Below are 15,434 nucleotides of genomic sequence, written 5' to 3'. Positions count from 1 at the left end.
GCTTCATGATTAATGCACAGATTTTTGCTCACCAGTTCTACACGGTTCAATATTTACACAGTTATATGAAAAAGCTGAAACTGTTTTTTCTGGTTGGGAAAGACTGAATCACATACTCTCAGATGCTGTAGACTGTATACGCCATCTCATTTGATCAGTCTACATGGCATTCAGTATCACAGCGTGCTCCTCAACAGCGTCATCCAGAGCATGCCGCATGGCTTGGTTAATAGCAAGTAACCTATATGATAATATCCACAACAAATTGGCGGACTTTCTTGTCTAGGTGAACATCTTTTCAGAGAAACAGTAACTCAAATAAAAGAACATCACGTAACAATCCAGTCCCTCTCCACGGGTCCAGAATAACAGTCTTCGGCAATGCATATATACTACGGTTTTAAAAGACCAGTTTTCCAGTGACACTCCTTCTGGCAGTTCCAAACATTTCTGATTCCACCACTACTTGTGCAGTAGCAACAACTTCCAGCTCATGCTCGACAGCTTAAACTCCATCAGCCGAAAGCAATGAGCAGGTCCAGCCCAAGCCTGAACCAAGTTTTTGTCCACTTTTTAAACCCAGCAACTATCCTTTCTGGTAGGGGAAGAATCCAGCACTACCTGGAGGAGTTGTGCAAGATCACTAGGGTCCTTCGTTTTTAGTTTTTATTTTATTTTGCCCGTGAATTTCAATGTTATAAGAAAAATAATTCAGTGGGAAAAATGACACTTTCACTGATTTTTCTCCTGTTATATCAAATCATTTTTTCATTGACTTTTTTGTTTTAACACTGACTCACAGGCAAAATAAAATAAAAACTGAAAACAAATGTCTCTAAAGATCACCAGACATCGCTGGGGTGTCAAGATTGAGGAGCCTGGATACTGCTTGCATTTCTCCTGCCTTCCACACTTCCTCAGTGCTTCGCCTTTAATCCAGATTCATCTCACTTGATGTGATTCTGCCTGGAGGTGGAGTTGTTCCTCAAATAATAGGCAATAGAACTGGTTCCTCTGCATCGCCAAGGGTTCTTATTCCATTACCTCCTTATCCCCAAGAAGCCAGGGAACCGAGATCTTTCCTGGATTTAAGAAGCTTGAACAAGTAATTATTCCAGGAGAAGTTCAAAATGAATTCCCTCTTCAGAGCTCTCTCTTTCATCCAGAGGGGGCAGTGGATGTGTGCTTTGGATCTAAGGGATACTTATGCTCATTCTCATCCATCCCTCCCACTGGCATTAGCTACACTTTATGATAAATTCCTCCCACAATCAGTATAGAATGCTTCCCTTTGTCCTGTCAGCAGCACCGAGGGTCTTCACCAAGTGTCTGGCTGTAGAAGCAGCATATCTGACAGAATGCGCAAGAAGGTGTGCTAATCTCCCTGCAAAAATCCAATACAGCTACAACAATCTCTAGGGTTCAAATTCATTGGATCTTGGATAGATTTTCTACAAGAGAGCTCCCCTTCCAACAGATTGGGCGAATACTCTCAGATCCCTTGTATACAGACTGTTGAACACAGATCAGTCATCGGCCAAGGAGGTTGTTGGTTGTTCTGGGCCACATGACAGAGGAAGTTTTATGTAGTTTCTCTAACCCACCTTCATAATATGCCTCCTGCAGTTGGGCTTTAATTCCCAATGGGACCAGCTTATTCAAACCTTAACAACCAAAGGAGAGGTTTCGAAAGAAATGAAACAGGAATTGCACTGGTGGCTAAACCCCTTCATTCTTCAAGAAGGAGCACCACTCCATTACTCACTAAGTAACGTTGGTAATGAATGCCTCCACAAAGAGTTGGGGGGGGGCACACTGACCCCTTTTGAACTCAAGGGACTTGGTCCTTCATAGACAATTTCAGATCAACTTCCTAGAACTGAGAGCGATCAGATACTCTAACCACTTTCACTCACTTCCTCCAGGGGAAGAGCATTCTCATTCAAAACAACAAGCAAGTAGTAAAGCAAGGTGGCACAGGATCTTGGACTCTTTGCCAAGAAGCGATAAAGATATGGGAATGAGCATGCAAACATCAAGCTGCCCTACAAGTAACCTGCCTTCCTGGGATCTCCAATATATTAGCAGATCATCTCAGCAGAGTTTTTCGGCCACATGAACTTTCTTTGCAGCAGTCAACAACTGACAGACTATTCACAGCAATTGCCCTATTTGCATCAGAACAAAACAGAAAACTGGAAATGTTTTGTGCAATTCTTCCCAGTGACTTCAAATCTGCTCAGGATGCTTTTCTACTCCATTGGAATGCAGATCTCATCTACATTTTTCCACCAGATCCACTGATTTGCCATAATGGTACAAAGACTAGGCCAGAGTGATCCTCATAGCTCCAGCATGGCCCAGTCAAGTTTGGCTCACATATCTAATTCAGCAAATGGGTCAGATTCATCTTTATTAATTCAAGAGGGATGTCTGTTTCATCCATACCTTCCTTTCCTCAAATTGATGTTGAGTGCTCAGCGATTGCCAATTTGTCCTTACCCAAGGAGTTTGAGGTCATAATAGTGTCTGGAAGAAAACCATCAACCACAAGAGCCTACAGTTTTAAATGGAAAAAGGTTCTTCACATAGCATCAACACGATACCTTGGATCCATTCACATGCAAACCAAAAGAGTTATTGAGCTGTTTGCTCTCTTGTTCTATCTTCAGGACTTAGCATCTCATCAGTAAGAGTATATCTCAGTGCCACAACATGCTGAAATGGAGGGTAAGACCATCTCTATTCATCCATTATTTTCCAAGATCACGAAAGTCTTTGTGGCATGTTAAACTTCCTGTTCTCAAACCCACCTGTTCCTTGGGACCTAAATGTGGTTCTGGCACAACTGATGAAGCCACCATTTGAGCCATTGGAGTCTGCTTCTCTCAAATTTCTAACATGGAAAGTAATATTCCTTGTAGCAGTAACATTGGCCAGAAGAATCCGTGAGCCTCAGACTTTAGTCCATTATCTGTCTTATATGCAATTCTTCCACATGCACTGTACCCACCCAAAGCTTCTACCAGAGGGTAGTATCTGCTTTCCATATTAATCAAGCCATCATGTTGCCTGTGTTTTTCCTGAGGCCACTACATCAGTGGCTCATCTGCAAGCAGTACCATTGAAAGACTTCTGCACAGTTGCAACATGGCCATCAGTATAAGTCTTTGCATCCCATTACTATCTGGAAAATCTCTCAGAGCCACAGATTTGGACAAGCAGTTTTGCATAGCCTGTTCACCCAGTAGGCTATACTGCGTAGTGGAGTCCAGGTTGCTTATTTCAGTAAATTGTCTGCTCTAACCCTTAGCTTGGATATTCCCCCACATTGTCATGGCTAATTCAGCCCTGCTTGTTGATGGAGAAAGCAAGTTTGCTTCCTGTAAATGATATTCTCCATAGACAGCAATATGAATTAGCAATGCTAAACTACCTGCCTGCTTCCCTGGAGAGTCTACTTCCTAGCTAGAGTTAGCTCTAAAATCAACTGAGGGGCTCACAAGACGACGCCTGCATGGGAATTCCTGCACATGCTCAGTACAGCAAAAGCTCTACGAGCTAAGAGAGGACTTTTCGGTGTCGCTGGATGACATCAACACATGTTATGACTAATTCATCCTGGGGTCTGTAGAGAACACCATTTACGGTAAGCAAACTTGCTTTTCTTTTAGTAACTGCATAATTATCTGTTTTCTTCTGTTTTAAGCCTTTGGAGACACGACTGATTTCCGAAACTGCAAGTGTTTGCCAAGCAGAGCAGGTTGCCAAAGTCATTGTTAAAGATGCCACAGTAAGTAATGTGTGTTTGAAAATGTGGTGAAGTGCAAACCAAACCACTTACTGGAAAGTAATGTCTCCTTAGCTAGCCTGTTCATCTCCCCACCGCAGGCCACCAAGCAATAATTTGAGAGAAATTTACAATTTTTAAAGAGAGGACTAGTTCCTGGCTTACAGGTTTGTTTTTTCTCATTTGACGTTGCTATTTGCTTCTGTATATCTGCCTAGTGATACTACAACAGAAGATGAACTGCAGGAGCTTGGAGAATTAATTTCCCTTCTTTGATGCAAAGCATTGGAAAGGGCCAAGTATGGTTTAGAAAGAGGAGTTGTACCTTCCGTCATCAATAGGAGCAACACAGGAAAGGCACACTCTCTCTGAGGCCGATACAGAACGGTGCGCTCGGCCGAGCGCCCCATTTGGCCACGCGTTTTAGACGCGTTATTACCCCTTACACGTGCGGCCAAACACCCGAAACTAATAGCGCTCATCACATGCAAATGCATGTTGATGAGTCTATTAGTTCTTACCCTGGAATACTGAAAGTAAAATGTGCAGCCAAGCCGCACATTTTACTCTTAAAAATTAACACCTGCCCAAAGGCAGGTGTTAATTTATATGGTTAACACCTGCCCAAAGGCAGGTGTTAACCATATAAAGCACCGGGAAAGTATACAGAAAAGCAGAAAAAACTGCTTTTCTGTACACCCTCAGACTTAATATTATAGCGATATTTAGAAAGTCGGAGGCCCCAAAAATTAAAAAAAATCTGCCCGCAGGTTCGAAAACGGATGCTCAATTTTGCTGGTGTCTGTTTTCCAAATCCGTGGCTCTCAGCAAGTTTGAAAACAGACGCCGGTAAAATTAAGCGTCTGTTGCCCGGACCCACTGACAGCCGCCACTTCCGCTAATAAGGAGGCGCTAGGGACGCGCTATTGTCCCATGCGCCTCCTTATTAGCACGGGCCCTAATTTAAATACAAAATCGCACGCCCAGTAGAGGTGACTGAATATGCGTCGGGAGAGCGGGCGCTCAACATGGAGCGCCCGCTCTCCCGCACTTTTTAATGAATCGACCTGTCTGTGACTTCTATGGGCTTCTGTGAGGAGGGGGAGGAGCAGCTGCTGCTGGAAGTCCAGTTTCTTCCTCATGCTTTTATCTTTCATGCCCCCACTGTCTGGCATAGAGAGCCACGTTTTGTCCTGGTAAAACCTGGATTCTCTGCGAGTTATTTTATTTATTTATTTATTTATTTATTTGTAAATGGATTGACATTCTGAATTGTCCAGAGAAGTTGCTGTGAAAGAGCTCTCCAAATCGCTTAGGTCCTTTCTTCAAAGTCCAGTATCTTTTGCATGAGTCCTTTTGCAGGCCCTGCTGCAGTCTGACCTCTGCAAACAGATAGTTGCTGAAGCCTTCAAAGCAATCTTCATGTTCATTCTCTCACTGACAGCTCTTGGTGCTGCATTCATGGTTGGTTTTTGTTTTTTTTTGGACCCGGCAGTTTCCTCCTGCTCCTTTTGTACCTCTAGCTCAGTCTGAACCAGGGATGCAATCTCAGTGCCATGAGGTTTCATTCACAACTACCTGGGGATTTCCCCCCTATTTTACAGTATATATCCATCCTCCCATTGTGCTGATCCCGGTCATTGCAATAACAATCCTCAGCCAGGGGCACCGGCGCTATTTCCAGAATCCTTTATTTGTAGGTCCTGTGTACAGACAGCAGGTGCTATCATTGCTTGATAATGGGGGGGGGGGGGGACATCCCAACCTACATGTCACTCCTCAGGGGCTGTGAATACTGCCTCTGCAGCATCCCCGGCTGATCCAGGGTGCATAGACGTCCTGCTCTGGAAGAAGATCCTCCTTAAGCTCTTGCACCAGAAACATTTTTCATTCCTACCTATGCCTTTCTGAAGCTGCTGGTGTCACAGCTTTGCTAGCGCCACTCTGATATATCCAAAGTATGAAAGTAGTGAAACGGATAAACTGCAATAGTAGCAGGGTAGGAAAATATTAGAAAATCTTAGGCAGCAGCAGAAAATTTTTTTTTTAAAGAGCAGGGATGGCGAACTCCAGTCTTGTCTGCAGGTTAACCAAATTATACAAATACATCAGATTCCAAATCCAGGTGTATGTAAATATATCTCAAATCCTGATATTCATTGTGGAAATCTTGAGAACCCAGACCTGTTTGCAGCACTTGAGGACCAGAGTCCACCATCTCTGTTTCAGGGAGTCAGACTGAACCTCTCCCCCCTGCCAGGTTTCTCTTCTCTTATACTTTCCACCTCTTCTCATGGTGCTTCTCTAACCCCCACAGTCTCCCTACATCTCATCCCCACCTCTCCATGGTGCTTTTCTTCTCCCACGCTTTGTCCCCTATATGTACCATCTTTCACCCATCTTCCCCCCCCCCCCCCCCCACACACACACACAAATTTTCCTTCCTGTTATGTCCACCCTAAGCCACAGGAAAGAAATTGAGAGACTGCACTCCTAGTCTTCAAAGTTCCTACCCCCCCCTTCTGCTTCCTGTTTAGAAAGGAAGTGCAAGGGAAAGGCTGGGAAAGCAGCAACAGGGACTCTCGCTGCACCCTTTGCACTACCAGCCTTCCAACTGCATTCTTGTTGGCAGTCTGCCAGGGGGTGGAAGAGGATGAGGGGAAGATCCCTGTGGCAGCTGCAGTATTTTGGCAGCCAGTGAGGAACTGGACAAGAGGCAGGCATTTCTGCTGCTCCTTTCTGGCCCTAATGGGGATGAGAAGAGCTGGTACGGAATAATGGGCTGCCCCATTTCGGCACCAGCCCAGAAATTGCACCTGCAAAATTTGCAGCCCTGGATATCTGCGGGGAAAGATTTCTCTTAATTTGATGTCGTACAGAAATTTTACATGAGAGAGCAGGTATTTTGTTAATTTACTTCTGTTCCTTTCTTTCCTTTGTCTCCTTCCTTTCTTGTTAATTTCCATTTTTCTTTGTGTGTTTCTCCCGCTCCTATGCCTGCTTCCAGAATCGGACGTTAGAGATAAAAACAGTATACAGACAATTATGTGATATTTGTTATATTTTCCTGTATAACTTGCCTTAGGTCTTTAGTAAGCAATTGAATATGTATTGGAACATTTCATTTCATTTGCGAGAGGTTAATCCACGCTTATGAATTCTACCTATGTAAACCGTCAAGATTTGTCGATTAATGGTTATGAATGTTACTAGTAAATTGCAAACAAAGTTCTCGGTCTACATAAGGTCGCTTTCAAGGAATTGGGCTCCTGCAGGGGAAGGCAAGAGAAAGTGAAATAAAGAAGGTAGAACGGGTGGGGGGGGGGGGGGGGGGTGAATTTCTCTCTGCTATTCCTGATGTTGGATACATAGGAGCTAAGATTTCATGGGTTAAGCACCTTCAGCCGTGTTCATCTCTCAGGTAAGCCCCATATCGGGGGAAAAACCAATACATCCAGAATGAACGAATCTATTCCATGACCCTGTTTAAAACTTTTTTTTTTCCTTCTGCAGTATATCTGACACTTCTAATGCATTTATTTTTACAGCAAGGAAATTTTAACAGTTCTATAGGATCGGATGGATACATGCTGTCCTCGCTGACCTGTGGAATGTCCCCCGTCACCTCCATTACTGAGGGGCTGCAGCAGGTAAGATCTCTGAAAAGCAGTCCCTTGGCCTAAACAACAGGTTGCTGATGTGTAAAGGGGCCTCCCGTGATCAGCCGCTGTGAGGCTCGTAGCAGGGCCAGGGCGGTGAGAATGTGGTACGAAAGACAGGGTTTCTGGATTTTGGACTGGACGGTTCTTGCACCTTCCTGCGAGGACCCTCTGTGGTGTCAGAATGAGCGCCTTGCACGCTGTGTGCTGCCTTTTTTTTTTTTTTTTTTTTTCAGTCTGCAGTCAAAAATTCACGGAGCAAGTAAAGTGAAGCGGTAAATTCTGCCCAGCTATCGTGAATGCCTAACTCATTTGATGCGGTGGAATATCTGTTCAATCTGGTATGAGCAGCTAGATTTAGGCTTGCTGTTTCCTAGGCTATGGTTTACTCATCTAAATTTTAATTAAATAGTGCCGAATATTGGACTTAACCAGCTAAATTCAAAAACTTGCCCCAGGAATGCCTCCAGGCTGACCCCATTTTTGCCTGACTAAATTTGTGCAGCTTTTGATTTCTAACTGCACAAATTTTACTTGGTTAAAGGGGCCAGATTTTTAAATGAGTAGATTTTCCCTGGCTGAAATCCAATTTTAGCTCCATAAATCTTTTAAATATCACAGAGATACAGGTAATGTGGGAAGCATAGAGCGGGCACATTTGTTTGTCTCAAAGGATTCATGTCTGTGTAACCTATTTATCATAGGAGGGACACTTTTTTTTTTTCTTTTCTTTTTTGAATGGCACTACTTTGCTACTCAACTACTCCTTTGTGGTGTTGCCTCTTGAGTCCTCTGGTCTCTGTGACAGTCTGCCCTCCACACAGGAAGGGACCAAAGTTGTAAGTCAGCCAAGCATCTAGAGCGTGTGACAGAGGAACTCCAGGAGAACTGACCGGGAGTGAGTGAGCGTGTTCACTTTAAGAAAGAAAAGAGGCCCTAGAGTCTGAGTTTGTATAGAGGGAGGCCCCTGAATTGCAAACCACTCTCCAAAGGCCTTTCAGGGCGGGAAGAGAGAAAACTGGGTTTGAGATGTGGGGGATCGAATTTGGATGGAGTTAAGATTGTGTTTGGACTAGAAATGTTTGTAATGCCAGTAAAGATAAGTATATAAAGGACAGGGAGAGAGCAATGTAGTGCCCCTCTGATGGGGGTGGTAGTGAGTGGGCACAGGGCTGGGACGGATCATTTCACAGTATCACTCTAGAGAGAGCTGTTTGAGTGGCAGACTTGTTCATTTATTATCAGGAGAGGCTTAAAGAGGAGCAAATTCAACAAAGCACTAGGTTGCTGCAATCATGAGTCTACCAGCTTAACCAGCTATGGGCTTGGAAGCCTAAAAAACCAAGGCGGGGAGGAGGGGGGAGGAGAGTTCAGGTAAATAGAAGTAGTGTGCAATGCACAAAACTAAACATGAGGCTGGAGATGAAGGGACGTCATCGGGGCTGATGGAACCCTGAATCTGAGCTCCTCTCCCTGGCGAGCGAACATCTATATTCATCGCTAAATTATAAAGATAATTCCACCTCCAAGACTGCTGTTAATAAAGGGAGGTGAGTTGCTGATGTCTGCCAAACGGAAATCAATAGACTTTAGGAAGTTTTCATATCAAAAATTCGATTCGGCTTGAGAGACCACGCTGGACAAAATGGCGGAGGAGACCGAGGGTATACTAGATTCGACAATGGAAAGCGCAATGCAAAACTCCAGCAATGATCTACCTACCAGGGCAGAATTTCGAGTGATTTTGCAAATTGCGCCAAGATATAAAAAAAATCATAAAAAAGAAATAATGAATGCTCACAGCGATGTGAAAAAGGAAATGGCAGACATCGGATGCAGACTTGTTGAATCTGAAACTAGAATGGATTTGCAAGCAGAAGAAATTAAATTGCTGGAGACTGACCTAAAAGGAATGAGGCAGATGTGAAGACTTATCTTTTGAAAACTGAAGATCTGGAGAACCGGTCCCGCCAGAGTAATCTACAGTTTCGGGGGATACCGGAAGTGCCAGACTGCAAAGAAGTTATCCAACAGATATGCAGGAGCATTTTGTTAGAGGCCCCACTTTCGGAATCACAGGAACAGAGATCTATAAAAATCGACTGGGCACATAGAGCAACTGGTCCAAGGCTGGCAAACAAACCAAGGGATATAATCGTCTGCTCCATACCTTCAGACAAAGAGGACATTTACAAACTAACTCGTCAGCAACCTAAGGTGAAATGGCGGGGTTTCGATATAACCATTTTTTCTGATCTTGCTGCTGCCGCGCTCCATAAGCGCCAGGAATTTCGGGAAGTGTCTGCACTACTTCGTAGTGAAAATGTGAAATATCGTTGGCTTTACCCATTTGGTTTGCAATTCTCCAAGCAAGGGAAAACATTTTGAATTAAAAACTTGAGAGAGGCGTCGACGACTCTTTTAGAAGCTGGATACTCGGATCAGGAAGTCAAGAAATCCACCCCAGCTCCGTCTTCATGGAAAAATGAACAACCCCGATGGCAGAGAGTTGAGAGAGGAGGCAGGCGCCTCAGAAGAAATTCTGAGAGCCCAACAACCTCCAAAGACAATACATGAGACTTTGTTTCAGACAAGAACCTGACACAGCTGCTTCCTAACACAGATTAGGGTGATTTAGCTATTACATAGCGACTATCATGAAGGTTTGTGTTACGAAAGGTTGTTCTTAACTTCGACATATTTATGTTCGTTGTCTGTGCTTAAAGTTAGTATTTCAATATTCTTCGTTCGCCAGGTGAGGGAGACCCAGAATCCCTGATGACTGGTCCTCTCATGGGGAATTATGGTCAGCCTTGGTGGAAGACTACCTGGAAGGGAAATAAGTCAGGGGGTTAAGGGGGGTGGGGGGTAGAAACTAATCCATATTTGGGGTAAGAATCTTATTAAACCTACCTTTTTATTTAGGAGTACCTCTCAAAAGACCCAGTCAGGGGGTGATCTCAGAAAATTTTACTGGTCCAATTAGAACTGAAATACATTGATTTACATACATTTATGGGAAATGGCTGAGTTTACAGTAATGACATTAAATGTCAAAGGGTTTAACTCATACAGAAAATGCCAGCTGTTTTTCCAATGACTTACAGCAGATGCAAATTGCCATTGCTATGGTGCAAGAAACGCACTTGAAAAGCAGGCATGACCATTTGATGAAGTCTAATATGTTCCCCAACCAATATTGGGCAGCCTGTACAAAAATTCAAAATATGCAGGAGTAGGAATACTCTTTAGAAAGGATTTCCTTTTTGATTCGGTCAAATGTGTGAGAGACCCTATTGGAAGGTACATTATATTAGTAATAACTGTAGGGGGTATAAAATATACTATAGTAAATATTTACGCACCCAACCCATCAACAAGGCATATTTTTCCAGCAACTGACTGAGTTGCTTTTGACCACAGCATAGGGTTTGATTATAATGGGAGGAGACTTTAATATGACTTTCAACCCAAACTTAGATAATTCGAAGGGATCAAAACCATTCTTCCCCCTCCCTCCCTCTTTCCCTTTACTTTAAGTTTTTGCCGTTTAAATTACTTAGCTATTCTCAGTGTTATTTATGTATTAGCTCATAATTATTAACTTGTTATATGTACAACGTTACTTCTTCCCTTAGTTATCTTATACTAGTTCATAATTATTACTACCTTGTTCTATGTACAACGCTCTGACGTTTTGTTTTGTTTTCCTGTAAACCGACGCGATATCTTAGGACGAACGGCTGTATATAAAAACCAATAAATAAATAAATAAAATAAAATGTGGTCTGACCATGCCCCGGTATGGCTGACTTACGTTTTAAGCCTTCAATAGGGCCATCTATACTGGAAACTTAATAGCAGCCTTTTAAAAGACCGAGAATTTGTTCAATACCTTGAGGAGACAATACAAGAATATATACTACTAAACAACAATGGAGGTATCCCAGTAATGATTTGGGAGGGAATAAAGGCTGTAATACGTGGGCATTTGATAGCAAGAGTATCGTATATCAAAAAGTCAAAAGATAAATATTTTGTTGAAAAATATAGATACCGCAAAGTCTTTACATAAGCAAGTTCCATCTACGCAAAACTGGCGTCTACTCCAATTCTGTAGGGACAAATTGGCCAATCTGGATGCAGGACAGATATCCCACCAATTAGATTTAACCTGACAAAAATTTTTTGAAGGAGGCAACAAGGCGGGCATAGTGCTTGCACAAAAACTAAAATCTGTGAAGACCCAATATAATGTGATTAAAATCAAAGATATGGTGGGAAGACTACTAACCTATAATAAGGATATTAGGCAGAAGTCCCTAAATATTTATGCATCGCTGTATAGCGCTGATCCCCTTATAGAGGAAAAGGTTATAGATAGATATCTCACAGATACCCCATTACTGGAACTAGATGAGATCAGTCGAAGGTGTTTAGATAAAGAAATAACACAGGTGGAAGTTAAAATAACAATTCAGCAACTAAAACAGGGGAAATCACCTGGTCTTGATGGGTTCACTGCTAGATTTTATCAGACCATTTCACCATATTTAATTACATCCTAACCAGCATGTTTAACTCACTACATGGGGACTGCAACATCCTACAAACATCAAACAGGGCAGGGATTATGATTATTGCCAAGCCTGGTAAAGATCCCTCCATATGCGGTTCATACTGCCCGATCGCCCTCATTAATATTCATTTTAAATTATTAGCAAAAATATTAGCTGATAGACTAAAGGGGGTAGTAGGGGAACTCATTTTTCCAGATCAATTTGGGTTTATTCCTGGTAGAATGGCCTCTGACAATGTCTGGAAAGCTGTAGACTTCATATGGTGGGCTCAACAAATGTCCACTCCCTCTCTACTACTGACAATCGACGCTGAGAAAGCATTCAATTTAGTATATTGGCCATATTTATTTATAATACTTATGCGATTCTTGGCACTTATGTAAATGTACATAAAACAGAGGGTTTTAGTTATACATGTTGATATTTACTTTTATGTTTATTTTATTCTTAATTTAAGCAATTTGTTTTAAAATGTAAACCGTTTTGATTAAATTATATTTGTAAAAGCGGTATACAAACACTTTTAAATAAATAAAGTAAGGGGTTTCTGTCTTTGAAGGTTTGTGCAGAGGGGCGAATAAAATTACAAGAGTAATATCTAAATTATACACGTTTATGAATTCTGATCTTCAGGAGAAACCACATTATATACGGGCATGGGGAAAGGATTTGGCCGGAGAATTAGAGCACGACAGGTGGAAGGAGTTTTATCAAGAGGTGGGGAAGGGTTTGATAGCCTCATCCCTTACTGAAAATTGCTGTAAGATGTTATATCGTTGGCATTACTACCCGACCCAGTTACATAAGATTTTTTTCTGTAGTCTCTGACAAATGTTGGAAAGGTTGCAAGAAAATAGGTACCTATTTGCATCTTTGGTGGGAGTGTCCATCTGTTCAAGTTTTCTGGCAGAAGATTTTTAAATGTGTCTCGTTGATTTGTCACACAGAACCGGTCTTCTCACCCGGTCAAGTTCTGTTAAATTTTGCTGGAGGAATAGAAGACATTTATCAAAAGAAATCAGTGAAGTATATATTTATAGCTGCTCGATGTGAACTTGCAAAATACTGGAGGAAACAGTGTACCCCTTCACTACAGCAGGTGCAAGGAAAGGTCCGTACTATTTACCGGCTAGGGAAAATAACAGCATTTAAAAATAAGAATATGGGGACCTTTATGAAAATATGGGCACCATATAAGGTTTGGGCAAATTCTGCTTGATTTTGATTGACAACTAGATTTCGCTATCTATATGCCGGACTGCTTATGTCAAGATGTTTCTCTTCTTTTTTTTTCTTTTTTTTTTTAGACCAATCAAAAGGAGGTACAGCAAACTGCTTGATTTACTTTACCAGTAGTTAACAAATAATGATTAGCTTCACTAGAATGGGAAGGGGGAGGTGGGAGGGAATGGGAAGGTAAAAAACCTGAAGTGAAATGTATGAGGAGTTTTCTATGAATACAGTTTAGCCCGTTTATTACAGTCCTCTTAAAACTTTGATGTAAACAACTGACCGAATATATAGAATTTGGACAGCTACTTATGCTCGGCTGAATATGTATGTATTTTATTGTCTTCTAATAAACATTACAATGGAAAAAAAAAACTACACATGAGGCTTACCTCAGTCTGTCTGTACAATTACCAAGCTGGAAAAATGTTCATTCATTCATACAGAAATGTACCAGTCAGGTAGTGCCTGAGGAGTCAAACATGTTTCTTATAAGAAACCAGACAGAGGTTACTGACCACTATAAAAGTAGACACCTATCTAAATCTGTTATACCAGTGACTTTTTAGTGGGCTGATCCTGCTTTCACTTATTGAACCATGACAGGTTACTAATGGTAGAAAATACTCCAGAGACAGCAGAACATATAATTCTGTAGGATGAAGAAAACTCCTGGCGTGAAGGAGTATCCTAGTGGTTAGAGCAGAAAGCTACAAATCAGAGAAACCAGGGTTCAAATCCCACTGCTGCTGCTTGTGACCTTGGGCAAGTCACTTCACCCTCCATTGTGCCAGATGCAAAACTTAGATTGTGAGCCCTCTGGGGACAGGGAAGCACCTACAGTGTAATGAGTTTCTTCTGCATGTGATCCGCTTTGAAGTGCCAGAAAGCAGAATATAAATCTAATAAATAAACAGAGCCCTTAAATTCACCAAGCAATGCATTCCCAGGGTATGACTGTCTTTTTGTGACTGACGATTCTTATCTCTTCTTTTATGCTCTAGGTTGTCACCATGGGCCTTTTCCGAACTATTGCTTTGTTTTATCTGGGAAGCTTCGACAGCATAGTTCGCCGGTGCATGATACAGAAGGAGAAGTCTGAACGTGACAGTAAAACCAAATAGCATTCATACAAAGCAGGAATGTTGCCTAAAATAGTCCGGACTGCTCAGTGAGACCAAAGTTTATGGGCCTGAAGACTTTGTTGTTGGAGAAGGGAGGGGAGGGTGGTGGTGGTGGTGGTGGTCTGGATATTCTCTTTTTTTTTGTTTTTTTCGGAGAGAGGCACCGTGCTTCCTTTGCAAAGCAGTGAGGGGAAAAGAATGAACAAAAATAGCGCATGATACCACTACTGGTGCTTTGTGCCCGTAAGTTTGCATCATGTGAGGGAGTCTTTGGGGTGGGGGGGCGGGAAGGGTAGTAAATATCCTGCTGGATCCATCGCCAGTGCGAGTGACTGGCTTTGTAATTCCAGCTAAAAGCAGGCAGTGTTCCTGTGTGTTCAAAAATGCATCGTCTCATCAGAGAGCCACTTTTCTTCTCCAATACGTTTGAAGCCCTGCTACCAAAATGTTAAGTATTTTGTTCAGCAGTTGCTGAAAAGACCCCCCCACACCCACCTGCCCCCACCACCCCTTGTGCTCCTGAGAGCAAGTGGTTTGAAGATTTTGGCATGGGGGGGGAGGGGGGCACACACCCTGGCACTACAGTTCTACCTGACAGGAACCTGCACTTATGCCACTTGTGCTAGACGTGCAGGCTGAAGACTGCAAAGCCAGCCGCAGAGTGATCTCAGGGAGAGAGAATAAGCAAGCCATGGGACATGGCTGTAGTTTAAAAAAAAAAAAAAAGAATACGAGGTTGCCCGTTGTTCCAAAGGTAAGAAATATGATATCTGGAGGGAAAAAAAATGTGAGTTAAGAATAAATAGAGCAGGAACAGGAGCAATGGAGACTCGAAGCATTTGAGGCCAATTAATATGAAGACTGTGTCAGCAGCACCTCTAGACATTTGGCTGAGATTCATCCTGGGTTCAGGTGGTTGCATGGCCAACTCACTACTGAGCAGGTACATACAAGTGGCTTAAAGAAGAGTTTAAGTTGCTGCACAGAAAATGAGTAAATACAATGTGATTTGGGCATGTGAAATGAAAAGGTGTTTCCTACAGATGGAAGC

The 15,434-nt window shown here is 42.4% G+C and overlaps 1 protein-coding gene across 1 annotated transcript in view; it reads left to right on the top strand.

Moving 5' to 3' along the window:
• KDSR (3-ketodihydrosphingosine reductase) overlaps positions 1-15,169 on the top strand; it is a 107,465-nt gene extending 92,296 nt beyond the window's left edge. The window contains 3 exon segments of the mRNA XM_029590307.1: positions 3,710-3,793; positions 7,339-7,440; positions 14,264-15,169. Coding sequence (XP_029446167.1) covers positions 3,710-3,793; positions 7,339-7,440; positions 14,264-14,383 — 306 coding nt within the window. The 3' untranslated portion in view covers positions 14,384-15,169.
• The last annotated feature ends 265 nt before the right edge of the window (positions 15,170-15,434 follow it).

This window comes from Rhinatrema bivittatum, chromosome 2 (assembly GCF_901001135.1).
Source record: "Rhinatrema bivittatum chromosome 2, aRhiBiv1.1, whole genome shotgun sequence".
Classification (NCBI taxonomy): Eukaryota; Metazoa; Chordata; class Amphibia; order Gymnophiona; family Rhinatrematidae; genus Rhinatrema; species Rhinatrema bivittatum.
The sequence above is the reverse complement of the archived record's forward strand: the minus strand, read 5'-3'. Positions and strand labels throughout refer to the sequence as shown.